The sequence below is a fragment of the Sander lucioperca genome, chromosome 5 (genome assembly GCF_008315115.2).
Source record: "Sander lucioperca isolate FBNREF2018 chromosome 5, SLUC_FBN_1.2, whole genome shotgun sequence".
Taxonomy (NCBI): domain Eukaryota; kingdom Metazoa; phylum Chordata; class Actinopteri; order Perciformes; family Percidae; genus Sander; species Sander lucioperca.
This window is the reverse complement of record NC_050177.1, coordinates 27063666-27085684: the sequence shown is the minus strand read 5'-3', so window position 1 is coordinate 27085684 and position 22019 is coordinate 27063666. Positions and strand designations below refer to the sequence as shown.

At 38.9% G+C, this 22019-nt stretch overlaps 3 protein-coding genes across 3 annotated transcripts; 2 read left to right on the top strand and 1 right to left on the bottom strand.

The window, feature by feature from the left end:
- Positions 1-341: 341 nt before the first annotated feature.
- LOC116057865 (olfactory receptor 5F1-like) lies at positions 342-3606 on the top strand. The gene is made up of 3 exons (XM_031310453.1): positions 342-1259; positions 3228-3377; positions 3490-3606. Exons 1-3 carry the CDS (start codon positions 342-344, stop codon positions 3604-3606), a joined length of 1185 nt encoding a protein of 394 aa, XP_031166313.1.
- Positions 3607-6571: 2965 nt separating this feature from the next.
- On the bottom strand, positions 6572-7501 carry LOC116057864 (olfactory receptor 11A1-like). Its single transcript, XM_031310451.1, has one exon. It carries the CDS (start codon positions 7499-7501, stop codon positions 6572-6574), a length of 930 nt encoding a protein of 309 aa, XP_031166311.1.
- A 9614-nt stretch (positions 7502-17115) lies between these two features.
- Positions 17116-18045, top strand: LOC116057863 (olfactory receptor 52E8-like). The gene has a single exon (XM_031310450.1). The coding sequence runs from the start codon at positions 17116-17118 to the stop codon at positions 18043-18045; it is 930 nt and encodes a 309-aa protein (XP_031166310.1).
- The last annotated feature ends 3974 nt before the right edge of the window (positions 18046-22019 follow it).

Below are 22019 nucleotides of genomic sequence, written 5' to 3'. Positions count from 1 at the left end.
AGTTAGATGGGACTCACAGGATGATCTCAGTGGGGCAGCAGGTGAATTCACACAATGTCACTGACTTGTTTTGTATATTTTAACCAAAGCATTATTGTGACTTTGAACAGAAAATGGTCCACCTAGGGATGTTTTATACAATTATTTCCATGACAGTTAATCTGTTTGGCCTTACTACACTGACTTCTGTTAATGTGTGCTTTATGTTTAGTTTGCAAATTGTGCCAGACAAGTCCAAGTTGAAGCTACTTAATTTTTTTTTACAAATCTTTAACAAAAGGTATCAGAATTATTGCTTGATGTGCACAGTAGAATCGTTGTGAACCTAAAGAATAATCATGATGAACTCTACGCAGGTTTCATATTTCACACTTGCTGCCTACTTAGACACAGGGCCTTTTAAGTACTTATATTTTATGATTGTCATGTCTTTATATATTTTCATTGTCAGTGTAAATGTCATGCTGATTGTGGTTATCTGTGTGAACAGAAGCTTACATGAACCTATGTACATTTTCCTGTGCAGTCTTTTTGTAAATAATCTGTATGGTAGTACAGGGTTGTTTCCATTCCTTCTGGTTCAGATCCTCTCTGACATCCACACTGTTTCTGCTCCCTTCTGTTTCCTGCAGATATATTGTGTATATACTTATGGAGCTGTTGAATATTTAAACTTAGCCATCATGTCTTATGACAGATATCTTGCTATCTGTTATCCTCTGCAATATAACACTCATATGACATCTAAAAAGATTGCCACTCTTATTGCTCTAACATGGTTATACCCTTTGATTGCATGTATTGTTTATACTATATATTTGCACTCCCATTCCCAGCTCTGTGGGAACGTCATTAACAAAGTGTATTGTGACGGCCACTCTATTGTGAAGCTGGCCTGCTCCGATTCACATCTAGTTAATGCACTGGGGCTTATTTTATGTTTTGGTGTAATCTTTGGGGCTTTAATTGTTATCATTTACACTTACATGAATATTTTTAAAGTATGTTTTTCTGGTTCTAAACAGACCAGACAGAAAGCTGTCAGTACCTGCACACCTCACCTCGCTTCCCTCTTTAGCTTTTCTGTCGGGGCCAGCTTTGAATTATTACAGAGCAGGTTTAATTTGAGCAATGTACCCATTATGATGCGAATATTTTTATCAGTATATTTTCTTACATTCCCGCCACTCTTCAACCCTGTAATGTATGGCCTCAAAATGTCCAAAATCCGTGTCATAGGCAAAAGTCTGATGGCAAATGTAGGCTATTAATATGAAGTTGTTCAACAGATTTACTTATTAATCTTTCACTTAATCATTAGACATTAGAAGTTCTCTAATGTAGAACTGTGCATTTTCTTTTGTGAAAAATAAAGTTAACTAACTCAACTTTTCAACCTCTGATGCTGTTTATACAAGTACCTCCAAATGGTACTTCAGTACAACAATCAAGTAAATGTACTTAGTTACTTTCCATCACTCCAAAAGTCACAAGGACAGACACAGGGAAACCAAGGTTTCTAGCATAGAAAATGTCCTGCTCAGCCTATAGACCTACAATGTAAGTACAAGGTCAGCACATTCTCACTCCCAACTTGTCAAACACTGATGCTTGGTCAGGACCCCTTGGCTTTACTTTTTAACACTCTGGGTACTAGAGCTGCAAAGATTAATTGATTAATCAATCAGTTTACTTTTACAGTTACTACAACTATTTTGATAATCAATGAATCAGTCATTTTTTTTGAAAATTACAAAGAAACTCCTGCACACTGTCTAACTTGCAAAGATAAATGTAATAGCTGGCAACATTTCGGTACTAAGCCTTCTTCAGGCACAATCTTCATCATTTTGTCTAACAGAGGTACGGAAACATTGCCAGCCATTACATTTTTTCTTTGCATGTTAGACAGTGGGCAGGAGTTTCTTCGCCAACTTTCGACCTGCTGGTCCCTCTCTAACGCATCTGTCTAGAGTGTGAAGTATTTTCCTATTATGAAATAAAGTAAAAGTTCTCTGATTGCAGCTTGTTAAATAAGCAGTAAAAGTACAAGTATCTTAGTAGAAAAGCACTTTGGAAGAAGTTAGTCACTTTTTAGAATATTACTACATAAGTATCTGATGTTTCTTGTACTTAAGTATCAAAAGTAATTTTCTGATATTAAATGTACTTAAGTATTAGAAGTAAAAGTAAAAGTTAAAAAAACTTTGATTATTAACTTTATGGCCAAATGGGTGTAACGTTATCTTCATCACAACTGTTGTCGGGGTCATCATCATCTGTTACCATGGCAGCAGAGCCTGCACCAGGTGTTTCCATGACGCTATCAATCATTATGCTTCCTCCTTTTCTTCTTTAGTTTTGGCCTTTGTATTTTTTTTTGTTTTCGCTTAGCAACAAAGGCATTAGGTCGCCAACTGGAACGGAGCGTGCATTAACTTGCGATATTGGAGCAATGATTCGCCAAACCTGCTTTTTTCCAGTGTAACAAATTTCTTCTGATTTTATTTTGTTGTAACGAGTAACTAAGACGCTCTGGGGAAATGTAGTGGAGTAAAAGTAAAAGTTTCCGGAAATATGAATAATGAAGTAAAGTACAGACACGTTAAAATTCTACTTAAAGATGTAGTAGGTAAGACTTATAAAACTAACTTTCTGTCATATTTGCTGAAACTGACCCTATGTTACAGTAGAACTACATGAAGCAGGTCATTTAAAAATAATCCGGCTCCTCTGGCTCCACCTACAGCCTGTAGTGAGATTTGCAAAAATCCACCGCTCCCTGTTCAGATGTACCAATCAGGGCCGGGGTGGGGGTGTCTAACTGTGTGTCAATCACTGCTCAGGCACACGCATTCATTCTTCCTTGTGGGGGGAGGGGCTTAGGAGACCGTTTGGGCTTTAGCAGAAAGGGTGGGAGGGACTGAAAAGTTGTCGTTCAAATTCTTTGGCTAAATCCTGGATCTTCACAATCCTACCTACAGCACCTTTAAGTACAGTAACAAAGTATCTGTACTTCTTTACTGTACAGCACTGCTCCTCTGTGACAGTAAACTGTTATGTGGGCAGCTGTTCTTTCCCCGTTCTGTGTCCCTTTCCTCCCTTGTTTTGTCCCCACTGTGTCGGTGGTGTCTGTATGTGTGTTTGTCCCCACTGTGTGTGTGTTGTTTTGTTTTGTTTATTTTCTCCTGCTCTTGCTTATGTGCTGTATTTTTGTCCCCGCTCAGACCCACACCATTCAACCTGCTGCCGTGGCGTTCCGTGTCTCCAGTTTTTCACCTCCAGTCTTCCACCACCTTGTTTGGACTAAAGAAGCGTCTGGACATTCCACTACCTGCCCACCTCAGCCCCTCTCCAGTCAGGAGCAGACCCTTTCAGTATTTTCATTTCTTTGCTACTTTGTGAACTGAACTTTCATTAAAATTCTACACGCTCTTCCACACTCTGAGTCCGTGGTTGTTTTCTCTGTGTGCTGGGTTTTGACCATAGCCTAACAGAACGATCTGGCCATGGACCCAACAGAGAAACAACACGAGGCACACGAGGAAAGCTTTCAGCGAGCTATCCAGGCTCAACGAACTTTGCTGGGACAACATGACCAATTGATTCGCCTAACATATGTTAGCCTAACTGAATATCTTTGAGTTGTGGACAAAACAAGACATTTGATTGACCTGCGGGACAAGAACAGGACATGAAGCCCAGTCTGCTGAGTTAAAGTCCTCTGCCCATATGTTGTGCCAAACTAAAAAGAATGAAAGACTGAAAAGATTTAACAGTTATTTTATTTTTACTTGTTTGCAGTTATAATAAAATGTATCCTGAGTTATTTGTATATATAATAATTTAATAATAATAATTTATACTGTTTATTGATCCCCAGTGGGGAAATTATAATTTACACTCTGTTTGTTAGAAATCACTACACACAGGCCTGAAATACACACACACACATGCTCAGGACCTATTCATGCACAAATGGAGAGATGTCAGAGTGAGTGGGCTGCCAGTGCTGGACCAGCACCCTGAGCAGTTGGGGGGGTACAATGCCTTGCTCAAGAGCACCTGGCAGTGCCCAGGAGGTGAACTGGCATCTCTCCAGCTACCAATCCACACTCTGTACTTTGGTCCGTACTGGGACTTGAATCAGTGATCCCAACCCAACTCCCTACGGACTGAGCTACTGCCACCTGAGGGAGGACAAATTTCTAGAAATTTTTGGTCTAACAACTATAAGCACTACAAAATTAGTCATCTCCAGTTGTCAGCCTACACTAAATTCATCATCATTTGGAAGACTGGACTCGAGTAATAGAGCTGTGGCTGAGAGTGCCCAAAGTTAAGGAGTTCAAGTGTCTCAGGGTCCAGCTCACGAGGGAGGGTAAAATGGAGCGTGAGATCAAAAGGTGGAGTGGTGCAATGTCAGCAGTAATGCAGGTGTTGTACTGGAAAAGCTTTTAATTTACCAGTAGATCTTCATTCCGACCTCCACCTATCGTCATAAGCTTTGGGTAGTGACTGAAAGATTGAGATTGTGGGACAAAAGTGTCTGAAAGGATTTTCTTCTGTAGGGTGGCTTAGCCTAAGAGAGAGGGTTAGGAGACTTCCCGGAGAGAGTTCAAAGTAGAGCCACTGATCCTTAGGGAGCTTTCAAATCAGGGACCCGGAACGGATCAGAGTACACTTGACCCCAAATTTTAGATCATGTGTACTCCGGTATAGTTCACATCAAGTGTGAAAATTGAACTGTTCCAAAACTGGGAAGTGGAGTACTATTCAAAACAACTACAAGGTGTTTTTAATCGGTTATGAGACGGTCTCAATTTAATACTGATGCCACTATATCAGACGGCAGCGGAGGACCGCCGTGGAGTTTCACCTCACTGTTCTGCCGGTCTCTGGGCCAGGAAGGTCCATCTGCAGCATGCTTTTCTATCATTACATAAACAAATGATTGATTCAGTTCAGTTCAGACACTTTATTAAATTCCAATGGGCAATTCATTTGCAGCTTCCCAGTCTATACAGGCCAACGAACACTCACAAACAATAGTTTAAAAGATAATACAAGTGCACTCAAGTACGGAACAACATTGCTAATGTGAAATCGTACTCAACGTACGTAATGCAAAAATGCCCTTAGTGTTAAAAGGGAAGTTTAGGTTATTCGAGCATCTGATCAGGATCCTTCCTAGGCACCTTCCTTCGAAGGTTTTCATGCTCGTCCAACTGGTAGCAGACCCTGGGGCAGAACCCAGAACTTGGAGGGTTTATATATCTCATCTGGCTCATCTGAGGAGCTAGAAAATGTTGCTGAGGAGAGGGATGTCTGAACTACCTTTTTTAGCTGGCTGCCATGGCGATAGACCCCAGATAAGCGGCAGTAAAATGGATGGATGGAAGGATGATCACCCATGTTACGGACATAACAGCATCAGCATATTGAAAATAAAATTCTCAACATTTGGCTGAGGGCAGCATTCAGTCAAGTCAATTTTAATCATATTGGCCAAAATTACAAACAAATTTTCCTCAGAGGGCTTTACAATCTGTAGACACCACCTATTACCACCTGTTAGAGCCTGGATTCCAAAAACAAACATAACCTGACTAGAATTCCACAGTCTGGTATAGGCTTTTAGAAGCCGTTCATAGGTTGTTTGCATATGTTTTTGATGAGCCAAAGACAATAATATGCATGTACCTCGATTTATAAAGCTGCACGTACGCCTGGTTCTGTTTTATAAATCTGAATTTTTGTGGAGCTAGGTGCACACACACAGGCCTCATTTCCACTCCCCACTTAGAAATGCCCTCAAACATCGCTAGCATAACCACTCATTAGACATGTCAGTTAGAAATATGCCTACTATATAGTAAGAAAATGCAGTTTCCCAACATGCCAGAGCAGCTGTCATTAGCCGTGACCACTTGCATGGCTGTGGCTATTTATAGCGTCTGTATCACTAATTCATCACGTTTCTGCAAACCATCATCACAGTAAAATCTCAATTGTCATTATTATTATTAAAGGTACACAGACAGAAGGATGATCAATAAGTTATTATATTTATAGTGAGTTTATACTGATTGAATATATTTTGAAACTGACTTTACAAAGTACTTCACAATTCAGGATCAAATTAAACAATCATGAACAGGGAGATGATGCTAAAAATGATTAAAATTATCATAAATAATTTAAAATGAAGTTTATAACTTTGCCTTTGATTGATATTTGACAGAATGATGTGCAGCCTGAAAAAATACTAACACAATAATCAATGAATGTGACAGTGATTTTAATCAAAGTCATCCTGATGTGCGACAAATCTGAGACTGAGTGACCTTCTTAGATGAGTTTGTACAAATATTGGTAATTTGTAAATATAATTTAAAAAGAAATTGTGAAATAAACAGCTCCCCCCACTGACATTTATACTATGTATTAAAAATGACTGATGGGAAAAAACATCAAACACAAGTCATATCTCAGTGTTTACTTGTTTAAGATGATAACACAATGCACAGAACAATACAAAGGTCCACATCTGTTAGGTGGCTGCTAAATACTAAAAGCCTACATTTTTTACAAGACTTTTACATGCAACACGGATGTTAGACAGTTTCAGGCCGTACATTACAGGGTTAAAGAGTGGCGGGCATGTAAGAAAGTATAACGATAAAAAAATGCGCACCATAATGGGTAAACTGCTCATATTAAACCTGCTCTGTAATATTTCAAAGCAAGCTCCAACGGAAAAGTTGATCAGAGAAGCGAGGTGAGGTGTGCAGGTACTGACAGCTTTCTGTCTGGTCTGTTTAGAACCAGAATAACACACTTTAAAGATTTTCATGTAAGTGTAAAGGATCAAAATTAGAGGAACAAAGACTGACAAGGCACTAACAATGAGTCCATAAATGTTATTGACTGTCGTGTCAGAGCAGGCCAGTTTTACAACAGAGTGGTTGTCACAGTACACTTTGTTGATGATGTTCCCACACAACTGTAGAGGAACAATCAAAGGCAGTGTACAAAAATTCACAAAAAATACAAGTAACCATGTTATGGCAATAAGGCTGGCAACTTTCTTATATGTCATACGTGTGTTATATTGCAGAGGATAACAGATAGAAAGATATCGGTCATAAGACATGACGGCTAAGTTTAAAAATTCTATACTTCCATACGAGTACACAAAGAAAATCTGCAGGAAACAAAAAGGAGCAGAAATAGTGTGAATGTCAGAGAAGATCTGAACCAGAAGGAATGGAAACAACCCTGTACTACCATACAGTTGATTTACAAACAGGCTGCACAGAAAAAGGTACATAGGTTCATGTAAGCTTCTGTTCATACAGATAACCGCAATCAGCAAAAGATTGGCACAAATAATAAAAACATATAGAGACATAACAATCATGAAACATAGGTATTTAAACAGCCCGGTGTCAAAGTAGGCACCAAGTATGAAATATGAAACCTGAGTGGAGTTTATCATGAGCCTTGTTCTGGTTCACAGCAAATCTACTGCTGTGCACACAAAGCAAAACTTTCGTTACATTTTTAGTTGTGGTGTGGGTTATAATGTGCCTGCTATAAACATCTGCTTGTTTGACACAATTTGCAGCCAAAACATCAAGCGCAAATTAACAGTAATAATAATAGTGCTAAATAGAGTCACCATAGTTTACCATTTTCTGTGTGAATATAATGCTTAGGTTAGAAGTAGATAGTAGAGAAGTAGTTTGTGACACTGTGTAAATGTGAGCTTTCACCTGCTGTAGACTGTGAGGCCCTCTTAATTAAGCTGAAACTCAACTTTGTCTTGGAGTTTAAAAGAAGTCAGAGGACGCCCACAGCAGCGGAGTGACCTCATTACGAAAGGACCCACTGGCTGATACTCATGTTTAATTAATGCCAGCAAAAAAGTAAACTTTGTGGAGTGCCTTCGTTTGGTTAGTTGGTAGGTTATGGTCTTACTTCAATACCAACTAATGTTTTCATTGTGTCACTTTTATCCACCCGTACTCTTTTCCCATTTTTGGTTGTCAGTGGTTAGGGCTTGGTGCACATTATTGGTATCAAGGCATTATGATATACAACGTTTTTTCAAAATCTCAAAGGATGATTTCAATACTATCAAATAAACAGACTGATATGGAAATGCTGTATCGAGGCAGGGTTACCAATTTTAAGTCACCTACATGTCTTTGGTTTGTTAAAGGAAACCGTGGAACCGAAGGAAAAACATGCAAACTCCACTCAAAAAAAAAAAAAACAGCCAGCTCATAGAATCAAACTCAGGGCCTTCTGTGTTTTCAAAGATACTTTTTTGGGCTTTTATGGCTTTTAATTGATAGCACAGCTTGAAGCAAACATATTTGAACCTGGGCTGCTGCCAAGGAATCAGCCTATATGGCGCGCACACTCTACGCTCAATGGTGTTTTAAGCCCCCAACGTCGACTTCAAGGCACCTAACCCTAACCATAACCTTTGCCTAATCCTACTGCCTACCAGGCAGCGCTGCCTGGAAGGCAACATTGGGGGCTTAAAACACCAAACACACACTCTACTGGATGAGCTAGAGGTCGCCTCAAACCCAGGGCCTTCTTGCTGTGGTCCCATAATTCTAACAGCGGTACTACTTAAAACAACCTAAATAAGTCTCACAAAAGCACTGAACACACGTTCTGTAAGGTCAGATGGCTTTGATGAGCCCATCAGCTTGTTGATATTCACATCTGGAGACCCGATGTCTACTAGAACAAACTAGGGGTCAACCATGTGAGTATGGTGACAGGGTGTCAATCTAAAAAATATGTATATTCTATTTAACACCAGGTACCCAAGTTCTTCTCAGGGATCAATAAAGTATTTCTGATTCTGATTTCATTGGATTTGAAAGGTTCTAGGGGTGTCAAGATTCTCCAAATCCACCATTCTAATTGACTTTTGATTTTAATGTCATGATTCAATTCCTTTTTTGATTTAAACATTTTCTTTTTAGCTGTGACAGCAATGCCAAAATAAGAGCCAATAAATGTCAGAAGGGTACTTTATATCAACAGTTTGAGTTTCTCAGTGTTTACGAAGTGCACTTGAGGGCACCCTGGAGTCAAGTCGGAGCTCACATGCTTTAACTTCATTGTCTGTTTCCATAACTCACTCACAGGGAAGGCAAAATGTTGCCACACAGTGACTTTAGGGAAGCAAAAGGATTTTCTAGTTCTGTTGTTTTGTCTCTGACTCCGGCAGCAGCAGTTTGATGATTATTTGTGTACTTATTGTAATAATTGCTGGTTGAACACAGGTCAGTGCTCGGATTCACCCTTCCCTTTTTGTTCCTTTAGAGAATACCAGATAGACTAACCAAGTTAAGGTCTGTATTTTAAAGTGAACACCACTAATCAGACTATTTCACAGTTCAATATTGGCCCCTGAAGTTAAAGGGTGGTGCCCCATTTTGATTGTTTGTTGATTTGATGAAGTTATTAATAACCATATTCATAACTTTATTAATATTGATAAACATCTTATATAATATGCCAATAATTGAATCTGTACACCTACGAGTACCCAACACTGACCAGCGTCTGATCTCCGACAGAAGCCCGACCCAGGTAGTGCGCAGTGCAGAGCAGCAGCAATTAGCTAGAACGGTCTGCTCTACATAGCAACGGTCTGTTATAAAGAAAAAACAGATCATGGAATGCCATTATTGACCAATCAAGAATTAAGTATTCAACAAAATTGTGTAATAACAGCTTATCAGCATGGCTGATTTAAAAAAAAAAATAATTCTCTAACAGTGAACTTCTTGCGACAGCTATGACTTATTCTCTGCTCTTTTCAACAGTAAAGGCCATTACACACCGGGGGCGTGATAATGTGAAAAAATGGCTGGTGTATATTTCACAATCATCATATGTAAACATCACAACATGATTGGTTGATGCCTTCATTCATGGAACGAAAGCTCAGAGAAATCAATCTCATTTCGAAAAAAAAAACATAATTGTTTTATCACCACGTAATATTCATATTCTGGTTTAACGTACTAATGACAAAAACAACAGTTCAACAGATAGTGTTGTAATTCACAGACCCAAGGCTGGATTATCAATCAGGCAAAGTTGGCAGCTGTCCTGGTGACCCCAGACCTTTAGAGGCCCTGAAGATTGGATGTTTGAGTATAGGTGAACTTCTTTCAAACACAAAGGTTAGTTATGTGATGGATTATTTATTGGCAAGATGAAATGAAATAGTGGCTCTTTTGGAAGTAAATCAATGTAAAAAATTGATGATTTGGATAATAATCCGCGAAGATGAGAAGTAAACAGGATTTGTACTTTGGATAAAACATGAAAAATAAACACTTTAGTGGCCCTTATCCTCTTCACTTTTTTAATCTTTCTAATCTCCAAATAATACATTGTGTTGTGGCTGCCACCAAACCCCTGCCGGAGAAACGATAAAACAAAATATAATATATCCTGTGGTCACTACACAGGAGCACAAACACCCAAAGCAAAGCACCTGAAGCTGCTCTGTTTCCATCAGTAACCATCGCAACTACCCTCCCATGATGCAGAGTGTGCTAATTGGCCTGTTAGTGAAGCTGGTTCAAGTCTCCAGAGTGTCCAAGTGTCCACAGATGCCTCTGGGGTCTGGCCTTGTGTTGTGGTACAGATGGAAATAACTGCTGCTGTTGTTGATGGCGCTGACACAGAAAGAAAATCTGCCGAGGCTCATTACTGTCAAACGATAGAGTAAACATGATGAAATCACACATCAGAGTCCCCACTGCCAGATCTCTTTTCACCATACATATCACTGTAGCACAAACAATGTAATACATGTTTCAGATCTTGGGCCTGTAGAGGAAATAAAGTTGTCACTGACCTTTACCTGGTTGACGTAATGTGTTTGTGTGTTCTGGCAGGAGTTCAGATATTTCCAGAAAGTTTGTTTCTTGATGTGGAGACACAGAAGACACATCGGCCTCATCCTGAATGAATTCTGCACTAATGTTCTCCTAAAGATACAGGAAAATAACAAGCGTGTTTACATCAAGCACAATAGACCGAATCACTGTGACGATGCGCTAACACAACAATTACTTCCTGTAGATAAATGGCTGATTTGAATTGCAGAGATGTGTGAATTCAGCAAACGTGTTTATTTCTGTTATGTTTAGCGGTAACTGTAACATTTAAAGATGTATGGTCCGACCTTTCTGTGGTCTCTGCTGTGCTTATTTTCGGTACTGTGTTGCTTTGCTATTGTCTTTGATAAACCAAATCTAACGTTACGAACAGCATGTTCTCACAGCCGGTTGGACTGATTGCTAGTTTGGGTGGTGTCATTTGCTTTAGTATGTGGCCCAACAGGTAAATTAGCTCTCCAAGCTAACATTAGTCAAAGTGGTGACATATGAAAGCATTAAAAATGCATTTTAGTTGAAGGCAGGGGCAGTTCTTCATTGAATTACACCCAGGGCGAGACCCCCTTCGAACACACAAAATTGCTATATTATAGTGTATATTTATTTTAAGTTCTGATTACTTGTACTGCCATATTTTGTGTAGAATTGTGTTCATTGTCTTTTGAAAATGTTGAGGTGGAGATTGTGCAACTTAAAAAGTGTGTTTCCTGTTGTAATTGCAATACTTATATAACTGGATTCTCTTAAATGTGTTTTTCAAATGTTCTAACGAAAGATTTGTGCAATTGAGAAATATAATTTTCTCTTTCACTTATGTTGTTATAATAATAATATATATATAAAAATGTGCCAAAAATATATATACAATCAGATATATAAAAAATGAGCAGAGAGCAACAATAATAGAAAATATTAAGAATAATATACAAATAAAATATAGAATAAATAACTAAACTAAAACCTGACCTTTCTGGCCTTCCTTGATGCAAAATCATCAATGATGTTATCGTATGAAATCTGCTCCCCTATTGAATGATTGATACTGATGGAAAGGCCAGTGAGCTGTTCCTGGGACATGGTTGGGACTTTAGTTTTGAAAAGCTCCTCTCTGCTGGAGCCACTGGTGACTGGCAGAGAAGTGCAATCCTGAGAGCAGTCCAAAAATTGGGGTAGATCTCCGATAGATCCTTATCATCCCCCGTTCCCCCCCTTGTCCGGACCGTTCCATTTGGGAGACCAAGCAACATAGGTGCCGATTTATGTTTTCCTCCGTGGGTGCTCAGGGGGGCACGCCCTTTTAAAAAAAAAGTACTCAAAAAATGTTTGCATTTCAGACGGCCGACACGAACTCACACGCCTATCAACTCGATGATAAAGCCGTAAAGTAGGCTATCTTTCAACTCAGGATAGGATTGGAGATGAAAAGTTTAACTGACACATAACCGCGATCAGCTTCGTGGGTGCTCAGTATTAGTGGAGCACCAACGGTATCGGCACCTATGCCCTGCAAACCGTTCGATCCAGAGGTCAACTTTCCCCCGCTCCCCCCTCCCTTTTCCCCTTCTCACAGCTTCTCTGGGCACGGTACCTTCTCAGCAAGCAGGGACACCAATTTGCCAATTCCCCACACGGTGAAATGATAGATAATACAGTAGAAAACCGCTTGAGGATTTTTTTGTGTGCTTGTGCCACCCCCCATGTGTCATGAAAAAATGCCGCCCCGGGCGCCCGTGCCAAAAACCGCCACTGGTTGAAGGAGATGAAAGTAAATCCAGTTTTTCCTCGTCCCTGTTTGCTCAGCGGGGTTAAATTGAATGTAGGAGACACAGGAGTTTTATTGTAAACAAACATTGTGATTCTATAGCTTCCAGATAGGCTCAGAGAGAAACAACGTGGCTTACATATACTCTATAACAGAGATCTTCAAGGGACTCCTCAGAATTACTGCAGGGGGGGGCCGCCAAATTATTGTTAATGTTTTGAAAGTTTCCATGAAAATTTAAATATCTTAATATGAATCCAACATATTATTTGCAATATAATTAGCAAATATAAATCCGCTTCACAATTTGTGAAAAAACCCACTGATGATAGGCTTACTGGCCCATAGGTATGGTAGTCACTAAGATCCACGGATACAGTGAATCCTAAGGCAGGTTACACACTGGATGCGTCGCGTGAGCGTGTCAGCCGCGTGGCATGTCCGTTTATATTTCGGCTCCCATGTTAACAGGTTAGAGCTTACACACGGCCTGCGTGAGGCATGCCTGCTAGAAACAGAACCGACGCGTATTTTTCACGCGAAACGCGAGCGTGTTGGAAGCGTTTCCAGGCAAAATAGAATAGGAAAATATGTTTATATGTCATTTAGACATGAATGCATATTAATAAATGACATCTTGATGTTTGAAAGTCTCGAGGTTTTGACATCAATGCAGATATAAATGTAATAAAAAATTTCAGAGAAAAGATTTTAAAATATTGCACCTGTCATACAGAACGAAATATTCTGTAACATATTTTGCAGTCAATACTGTCAACGTTGTCTTGCTTTAATCAAATCAGTAGGCTATATATTTATGTTTAACAACTCTCTCCCCATCGTCGAACAAGGGTGATCCAAATCACGTGACTTTTTGTTATGTTGAAACCAGCCACTTACCCATTTTTCAGAGTTTGAATGTGTGGGCGCTATGTCCCGAGCGCTATGTCCCGAGCGCTATGTCCCGCGTCAAACACACTTCTGGTGTGTAGGACACAGAAAATCCACGCAGCCGCCACACTTCTGAGACGCAACAGAAACGCCACGCTCGCGCGATGCATCCAGTGTGTAACCGGCCTAAGGATTCACTGTGCCACATGTATGTTTTACATTTAAACATGATTTATAAAATCATGCCAACAATTATTACTTTAACAGCTTAGTATTCTATGCACCAAATAGGTATGTATAAAGGCTTTAGGCCGCCCACACGTTATTGTAGGCCCAGTTTAATATGCAACTTCATTTTATACAATGTATGTAGTAGGGTGTCCCTGATCCATCTCTCTTTTACTTAAGGGGTCCTTGGCTTAAAAAACGTTGAAGACCCCTGCTCTATAACGTAAATATACCAGTGTAGTATAAGTATAAAAATAGCTGAGTGAAACCTTGTTGTGTATAAATCAACAGCTGTGACATATTCACTGCTCTTTTCAACAGTTGTAAGGAGAGGGATCAGCTGCGTGACTTCCTTTCAGCTTTCATTGGCGTCATGCTACTGGCTACTACTGGCATGCTTTAGGTGTGTGTGTGATAGCCGCGACACAACAACAATGGCGGACGTGATACGATTAGGATTAAAAAGAACAATATGCTGTGTCAGGCCGCTGCTCTCTGTGATTTTCAGTCCGTCACACCAACAGCATGACGAAGTGTTGGACTTTGTCTCTGCAGCCAATGACAGACCCTTACACAGTAGGCATTAAAGTGCTGAGTCAGCGTTCAGGTAGATGAAGGATGGATAAGGAAAGTCAGCAGCTGACATCATCAACCCGAGACCCGTTTACTGACGAACTCCCAAACAACAAGAACAAATAAAACCCCTTTCGTTTCTATAGAGCTGAACTGTCAGCAGCTCTTCGTGTTGAACTCTTTGTGTTTGAGTCCTGAAATCTGACAATTTTTTCAGATAGCAAAACAGTCAGACAATTCTTTCAGACATTTCTGTGAGTGATTGTGATATATCTGGATTCAAGTCATCTGCCTTTTTATGCTATTTTAGATACCATGACTTAGAGATTCTTGACCAAATACCCCAAAGAAAGATGATCCAGCGCTGCTTTTTGCTAAGGTTTGTATGCTAAAATGTTTCATGGGACTAATGTGTTGTTTTTTCTCTGACAAATATTTACTTGAGTCATTTCAAAGTTTCCCTTCAGCCAGCAGACAGACACCTGCCATTGCTATATTACTTGATTTCTTAGCCTCTTCTTGAGTCACTACAGTATCTGTTGTCATCCTTCTAACACAATTTTGGGAGGTTCTTAACTTATATCATTCAAACCTCAGAAATGCAGCTACTAAATCCAGTAAAGATCACATTCATGCCAATAAAACCCTTGCAAAAATGTTGGAATAAGATGATGTATAGGAGACAGGTATGTCCTGTAGTCAAGAGGTGAAAATATTTAGAATTTCAGGTTACAGTCAAATTTGAAAACTGCCTACAGGCTTTATCCGTCTCTGAAGTAGTGTGTTTGTTCTGTGGCTTACTGAAGAAAAGTAGATTCTCATGTAATTCATTTTACAGACCTTGCTTTTTCTGCTACTAAGTTTAGTTATTGTGCTTAAAACAACATAGATTAAACAAAATGTAGGGATTCAGGAGAGTATTTTTAAAGGTACAATCACCGGTCAAAATGTATACACAAGGGTAGCCTCACCAACAAAATTCAAAACACAAAAATCACAATTTCAACCATTTCAACCAAACATTCTGAAATCTGTGAAAGTATTTCAACATTTTCCGAGAACTTATAATGGAAATATGTGTCTGTATCTTGCAACAAAAGAGACCATTCAAAAATGACTATGCCTATTAGAGCTGCAAAGATGAATCAACTACACCAGATTTACTGGGGTTATGCGGTGTATGATTGTTTGTGATTGTGTAGTTGCAGCTTTGGTGTAAACAGTTGATCATAAATGAAAATTGTGTCATGTTTACCCTGCTTTGTTTACTAAAATCACTGATTTAAACAGACATACTGTATATCAGCATAAAAAAACAATGATAATTTAATGATTTAGTTGTTGTCCAGTGTTGGTCCTTGCGGTTCAAAGTATCAGAAGTAAAAGTACCTCGTCCATTCTTCTCAGTGTCATTATATATATTTTATTTGGATTATCATTACAAATATATGAGCAGCATTTTATTGTTGAGCTGGTTAAGAGACAGACATACATTTTGATGTGTATTATTCATCTGTGGTGCCAAACCCAAATGCCACAGACATAAATACTCTTTTTAGTGTTATCAGTATAACAGTAGTCACTGAGGCCTGTTAGGAGAGATGAGAGTTTCGATGGGACTCCAGAACATTTTCCCGTCGGTGTTGATCAACTAAAAGTCACATTTATGAACGTTGGATTGATCCAATTTAACACTTCAGCTAAGACATCTACAAGCCAGAAAGCTGACAATATGCTTGCAAGATTTAAAGTCAATAACATTGTGTACGGTTGACAATCAGTAAATATAATTTAGAATGTTTAACAACAAGACACATTAGTTATCCAGCCATGCCATTGTCCCCAAATCAATACAAAGATTTCCATGAACAAATGATACTCCATGTTTACTGTCGGCCACAGCCTGAAGTAGCGAGCTGAACAGCAAACGGGATGAGAGATAATTGCTTTGAAACAAAAGTCCGTTCAGAGGGGCAGTGTAACTTACTTCCTGCATCTTGTGTTGTTGGTGTTCAGATGATGAGCCATTTAAGGACTACACTCAATGTTGGAAATAACATACTCACATTAGAGGATGGATACCCGAACCGAGCGCGTCGGGACCCAACGGTACCCGACAGGCCGGGCCGGGTTCAGACAGATATTTAGAAATGATATTCGGATTCGGGTCGGGCTCGGTCACATCACTGCAAATTTAAAACAGCTTATTATGTAGGTGCGCGCCTGTGTTATTGTGTGTTTGTTGCCCCGTGTGCGTTGAAGCCTCATCTGTTGACATTTCCAAATGCCTTCCTACAGTTGCTTAATAAAAGCTTTCCACACAAACAAACGTACATGTGTCATAAGTATGACAAAAAAATGAGATTTTAACTGTGTCGGGCTCGGGTCGGGCTCGGACATAAATATCTTAATGCCTGTCGGGCTCAGGTCGGGTTTGGTTACTGCTCTGTCGGACGCGGGCCAGGCTTGGACAGAAAAATGCGTCCCGAACCGCACTGTAACTCACATATTCGTTTTAGAACTACTTAGTAGGTGTCCTATAACACTTTTTAATGGACACCCTGCAGGCAATCAGAATTGAGTATTCACCCAGACCATCGTATAAATTTGGATTACAGATTGTGAAAGAAGTGCTTGAACTTTTCAAAATGTTTCTCTGTTTTTAGGTAATCCAACTAAAACCCTGCAAGGTGGTTTTAAGAAGAAAGAAGGATGGAGAACGTCTCTTCACACAAACACTTCGTCCTCGACGGCTTCAACGAACTCGGAGCGCTGAGGCCCGTCCTCTTCATCCCTTATTTCATAATGTTCGTTGTGTCGCTGTCGGCCAACTCCTTGCTGCTGTACGTCGTCATTTCACAGAGAAGCCTCCACTCACCGATGTACCTCCTTATCGCCGGCATGGCATGTGTGGACCTGAGTCTCCCGCTGTTCTTTGTCCCCCACATGCTGCTGAGCTTCCTGTTTGACTGGAGGGGAATTTCTCTGATTGGCTGCCTGGTTCAGATGTTTTTCATTCACTTTGTAGGAACTTTTCAGTCGACGTTGCTGGTATGGATGGCGCTGGACCGCTACTTTGCCATCTGCATGCCACTCTACTACCATGAACGCATGGCGTTAATGAGATTCCTCAAGTTTATCATCCCACTAGTGCTCAGAAATGTGTTCATGGTCTCGCTGTTAGTGAGCCTGGCAGGAAAGTTGTCATTCTGCTTCAGAAACATGATGAACCACTGTTTCTGTGAGCACATGGCCTTAGTGGAGCTGGCCTGTGGAAGCATCGCCATCAACAACCTGGTTGGGTTATTGACTGTGTTCCTCATCCCTGTAGCTGACTTCATCATTATCACTGCCTCCTACATCGTCATATTCAGCTCTGTGCCCAAGTCCGGTGGGTCCGGGGTCAAAGCACTCCAAACATGTGTCACCCACATCGTGGTCATCATCGTCAGCCTGACCATCGCACTTGTTGCTTTCCTGTCGTATCGGATCAGAAACGGTCTCCCTGCTTCAAGTCGAGTGTTCTTCAGCACCATGTACCTGCTGTTCCCGAGCTGTTTCAACCCGATCATCTACGGCATCAGAACCGCCAAGATCCGACAGCACATTGTGAACACACTGAAGCGCTGTCGTCTTGTCTGAACTGGGACTCATTCTTAAGAAACATTTTAAAATGTAAATTGACTAAAAAAGATCAGATGTTAATGGCAAAAATGAAATGAGTCAAATATAATATAACATAATATTTATATTCAACAAAACTGCATGAAGATAATGGCGCTACAGAGAGTAATGAATTATATATGTTAAAGAGTAGAAATAACAGCATGTGCCCATTTACAAGACATGAACATTTATGAATCTATGAATTTATGAAGCGTTTCACTAAGTTTATAAGGTGGCGTCCTAACTCTACAGATTACATATACATATAATCTTAAAAACCAAATTCTCACAATGTGACTGCTGCTACGACCGACATTTACAAACTAAGCAATGTGAATACAGCATGAAATGACAGTGCAGTACTACAGTTGCTGCATTATTGTGGAATATCTATTCATCTGTGGTTTTAACATGGTGCAGTAATGAAGTAGTGGCAATGTATAGATAGCCATGTTATTACATCAGATATGCAGCAGGGGACGCTGTGGGTAAACAAGTCACTGAAGTACAAGGCAGTAAAGTAGCGGACAGTTGTTGCTAACCAGAAGTGCAAAATGAGGATAAACAATGAGGACAGAAGTGACAGCAAGTAACTGTCAGTTTATTACACACAGATGTTGAGTATTTTCTATTTTTGCACTTTCATTACGGCGTGTTTATAAGTGGTGAGTAGGCTAGGATTTTAATTTCTGTTTGTATGTTTATTGCCTATTTTCTGTTTACACTTACCATCTGAGGAAAATGTGTTAATAATCTGTGTCCTTATGACAGCTCATTCCGCTGTGTCAGCCACTATTGATGTTTTTCAATAAAAGAAATCTGGGGACATTCATGTTTATTGCCGAGATTATATTCGACTTTTCATCGACTTTTGGGGAGTAGTCTAAAGTTTTAACTAACACTATTCGTGGCCTATAATGCCCTAGTGAGCAGCCATAACTTGTCATCGCTCTTTGATTTTTACACTCAGTCAATTGGCTGCAAGATGATGAGTTGTTGAACTTTGTCTGTGCAGCCAATGGCAGTGTCAGACAGAGGGTATTAAAGTGCTGAGTTGTAGGAAGACGAAGGGATGGATGAAGGAGAGTCAGCACGTGACACATTTACTGACGAACACAGAGAACAAGTAAAAATCAGCTGATTTCTTTTTTACAGAGCTGAACTGTCAGTAGCTCTTCGTGTTTGAGGCCTGAAATCTGATTTTCTTCAAACCAGCAAAACAGTCAGACAGTGATGGGAGGTTATTTCACCTTCTTTTGTTTGACATTTTCTAAAATAATGTTATTGTCATATATATTCATCAATGTTTGTATGTTGCACTCTTCTAGATAGAGACATCCTTGGAAAACTTCCAAAACAAGGGAACCTGAAGTTCCATTCATGCTGAATTCTAACAAGTTTACAATTTTTGTTCTACCTTATATATATTTTAATAATTGTGTTTCTTTCTCTATTTTGTAATATTTATTATTATTATTATTATTATTATTATTATTATTATTATTATTATTATTATTATTGTTATTGTTATTATTATCATTTATTATTACACATTGAATTACTTGCCTTAAGGTTTTAACATGATAATACACGTCATTGGTTTTATGCAGGACTAACAGTGTGGTTTTATTCTATGATATATTTTAAATTATCGATTGTTATTGACTAATATTTATGGTTATTTATTGTGTGTTTAAGCACTTTTAAACCTCAGAACTTATTAATCATTTTTAATGGTATTTGTACTTTTTAACCTCAAGGGCAAGTAATTCAGACAGTATTTTAGACTTTTTAAATGTTTTTATGCCTTTTTAATGTTAAATAATATTCCTTTAACATTGGGATAGATGTTTTTATATTGCTACACCGGGGCTTTTGTTTTTGTAATTTAATACTTTTTTTTAATTTTTTGTTATTATTTATTTTGTAATCTCCTCAGGAGAGAGACCAGGGCAGGTGTGGAGATGACCTTTTCTTTAAAGTTTTATTCTCCCGCTGTCCGTCCTGTCCAGTGGTTCTTTTAACCAGCTTTTAATATCTTGCTTTCTTTTGAATAGCTTTTATATAACCAAACTTGTGTTTTTAAGGAGGTTTTTAAGTGTTTTATTCACACCAGTGGTCCCCTTGTGCCCGTGCCCCTCACAGTGCCCATCCTGGGCGTTGCGTTTTAACCCAAACCTAACCCTAACCTTTCTCTTTTATACGATATTTCTCTTTTATATGATATGACTTTTCTTATTGCTTTAATCCATATTAATGTTTAATAATAACTGTGTATTTGTTTTTATATTTACATATTTATATCTTTTATAGCATGCTTTTTAGATTTTATTATTCTTTCCTTTTCGGGGGTTAATTGCCACTTGCAGAGGGGGTCCCACCTAATATGTTTTTACGTTTGTTTTTTATAAATATTTTAAAGATGCCTTGGTTGTCCTTTATAATTTTTGTTCTACCTTATATATATTTTAATAATTGTGTTTCTTTCTCTATTTTGTAATATTTTGTATTATTATTATTATTATTATTATTATTATTATTATTATTATTATTATTATTATTATTTATTATTACACATTGAATTACTTGCCTCAAGGTTTTAACATGATAATACACATGTCATTGGTTTTATGCATGACTAACAGTGTGGTTTTATTCTATGATGTATTTTAAATTATCTATTGTTATTGATTAATATTCATCGTCATTTATTGTGTGTTTAAGCACTTTTAAACCTCAGAACTTATTAATAATTTTTAATGGTATTTGTACTTTTTATCCTCAAGGGCAAGTAATTCAGACAGTATTTTAGACTTTTTAAATGTTTTTAGGCCTTTTTAATGTTAAATAATATTCCTTTAACATTGGGATAGATGTTTTTATATTGCTACACCGGGGCTTTTGTTTTTATAATTTAATACTTTTTTTTAATTTTTTGTTATTATTTATTTTGTAATCTCCTCAGGAGAGAGACCAGGGCAGGTGTGGAGATGACCTTTTCTTTAAAGTTTTATTCTCCCGCTGTCCGTCCTGTCCATTGGTTCTTTTAACCAGCTTTTAATATCTTGCTTTCTTTTGAACGGCTTTTATATAACCTTGTGTTTTTAAGGAGGTTTTTAGTGCACATCCCGGGCGTTGCGTTTTAACCCAAACCTTAACCCTAACCCTAAACTTAATGATAAATTCACTGCGTACCACAACTGAAAACAGGTCTCCCAATCTACAGTCTAGTTCATAAATAACTTAGGTTTAGTTGTAGTTCAGGTCCTTGTTTTAAAATACCTTTTGAGAGTGACAGCAGGCTCCATTATTGCGGTTTCAATTTTGATGAATGAATGAATGAATGGTGAATTTTGGCATTGTAATGAACAAAGCATGACAATTTGTGTGAATGTGCAATTGACAAAAACATTATTATACATGTTTACACCAATCCATTCCACACAATATAACAAAGACAATCACCAACCCAAAACAGGATTGGCTGAAGCCCAAGGTTGATTTTTTCCTATCCTATAAAGATAACTGTAGTGTTCGTCCCCATAGAAAGCACCTCATTTTTAGGGGGCTTTCACACCTGCCTCATTTAGTTATGTTAATTGGCCTAGCTACCACACCAAGACCACCTTTAAACTTTCAAACCAACTCTGGAGTGGTTTGTGGTGAGAACTTGATCTGACCTCGAACTGCCTTAACTATGTGTACTCCACAAGTCTGAGCTAATGTCTCCTGTAGTCAGGTGTGTTCAGCAGTCTGAGCTAATGTCTCCTGTAGTCAGTTGTGCTTTGCAATCTGCGATGCGACAGAGCAGCAAACTGTAGCAGCTTAAATGTTTCTCTCACAGAAGTAGACTGCGGTTAAGCTTGCCGTCACTCACATCTCCGTGGTCAAACAAGCCGCTTAAGTTAGAGACAGACACCGGCAGAGCAGAGCGAAGTCTCGCTGAGCAG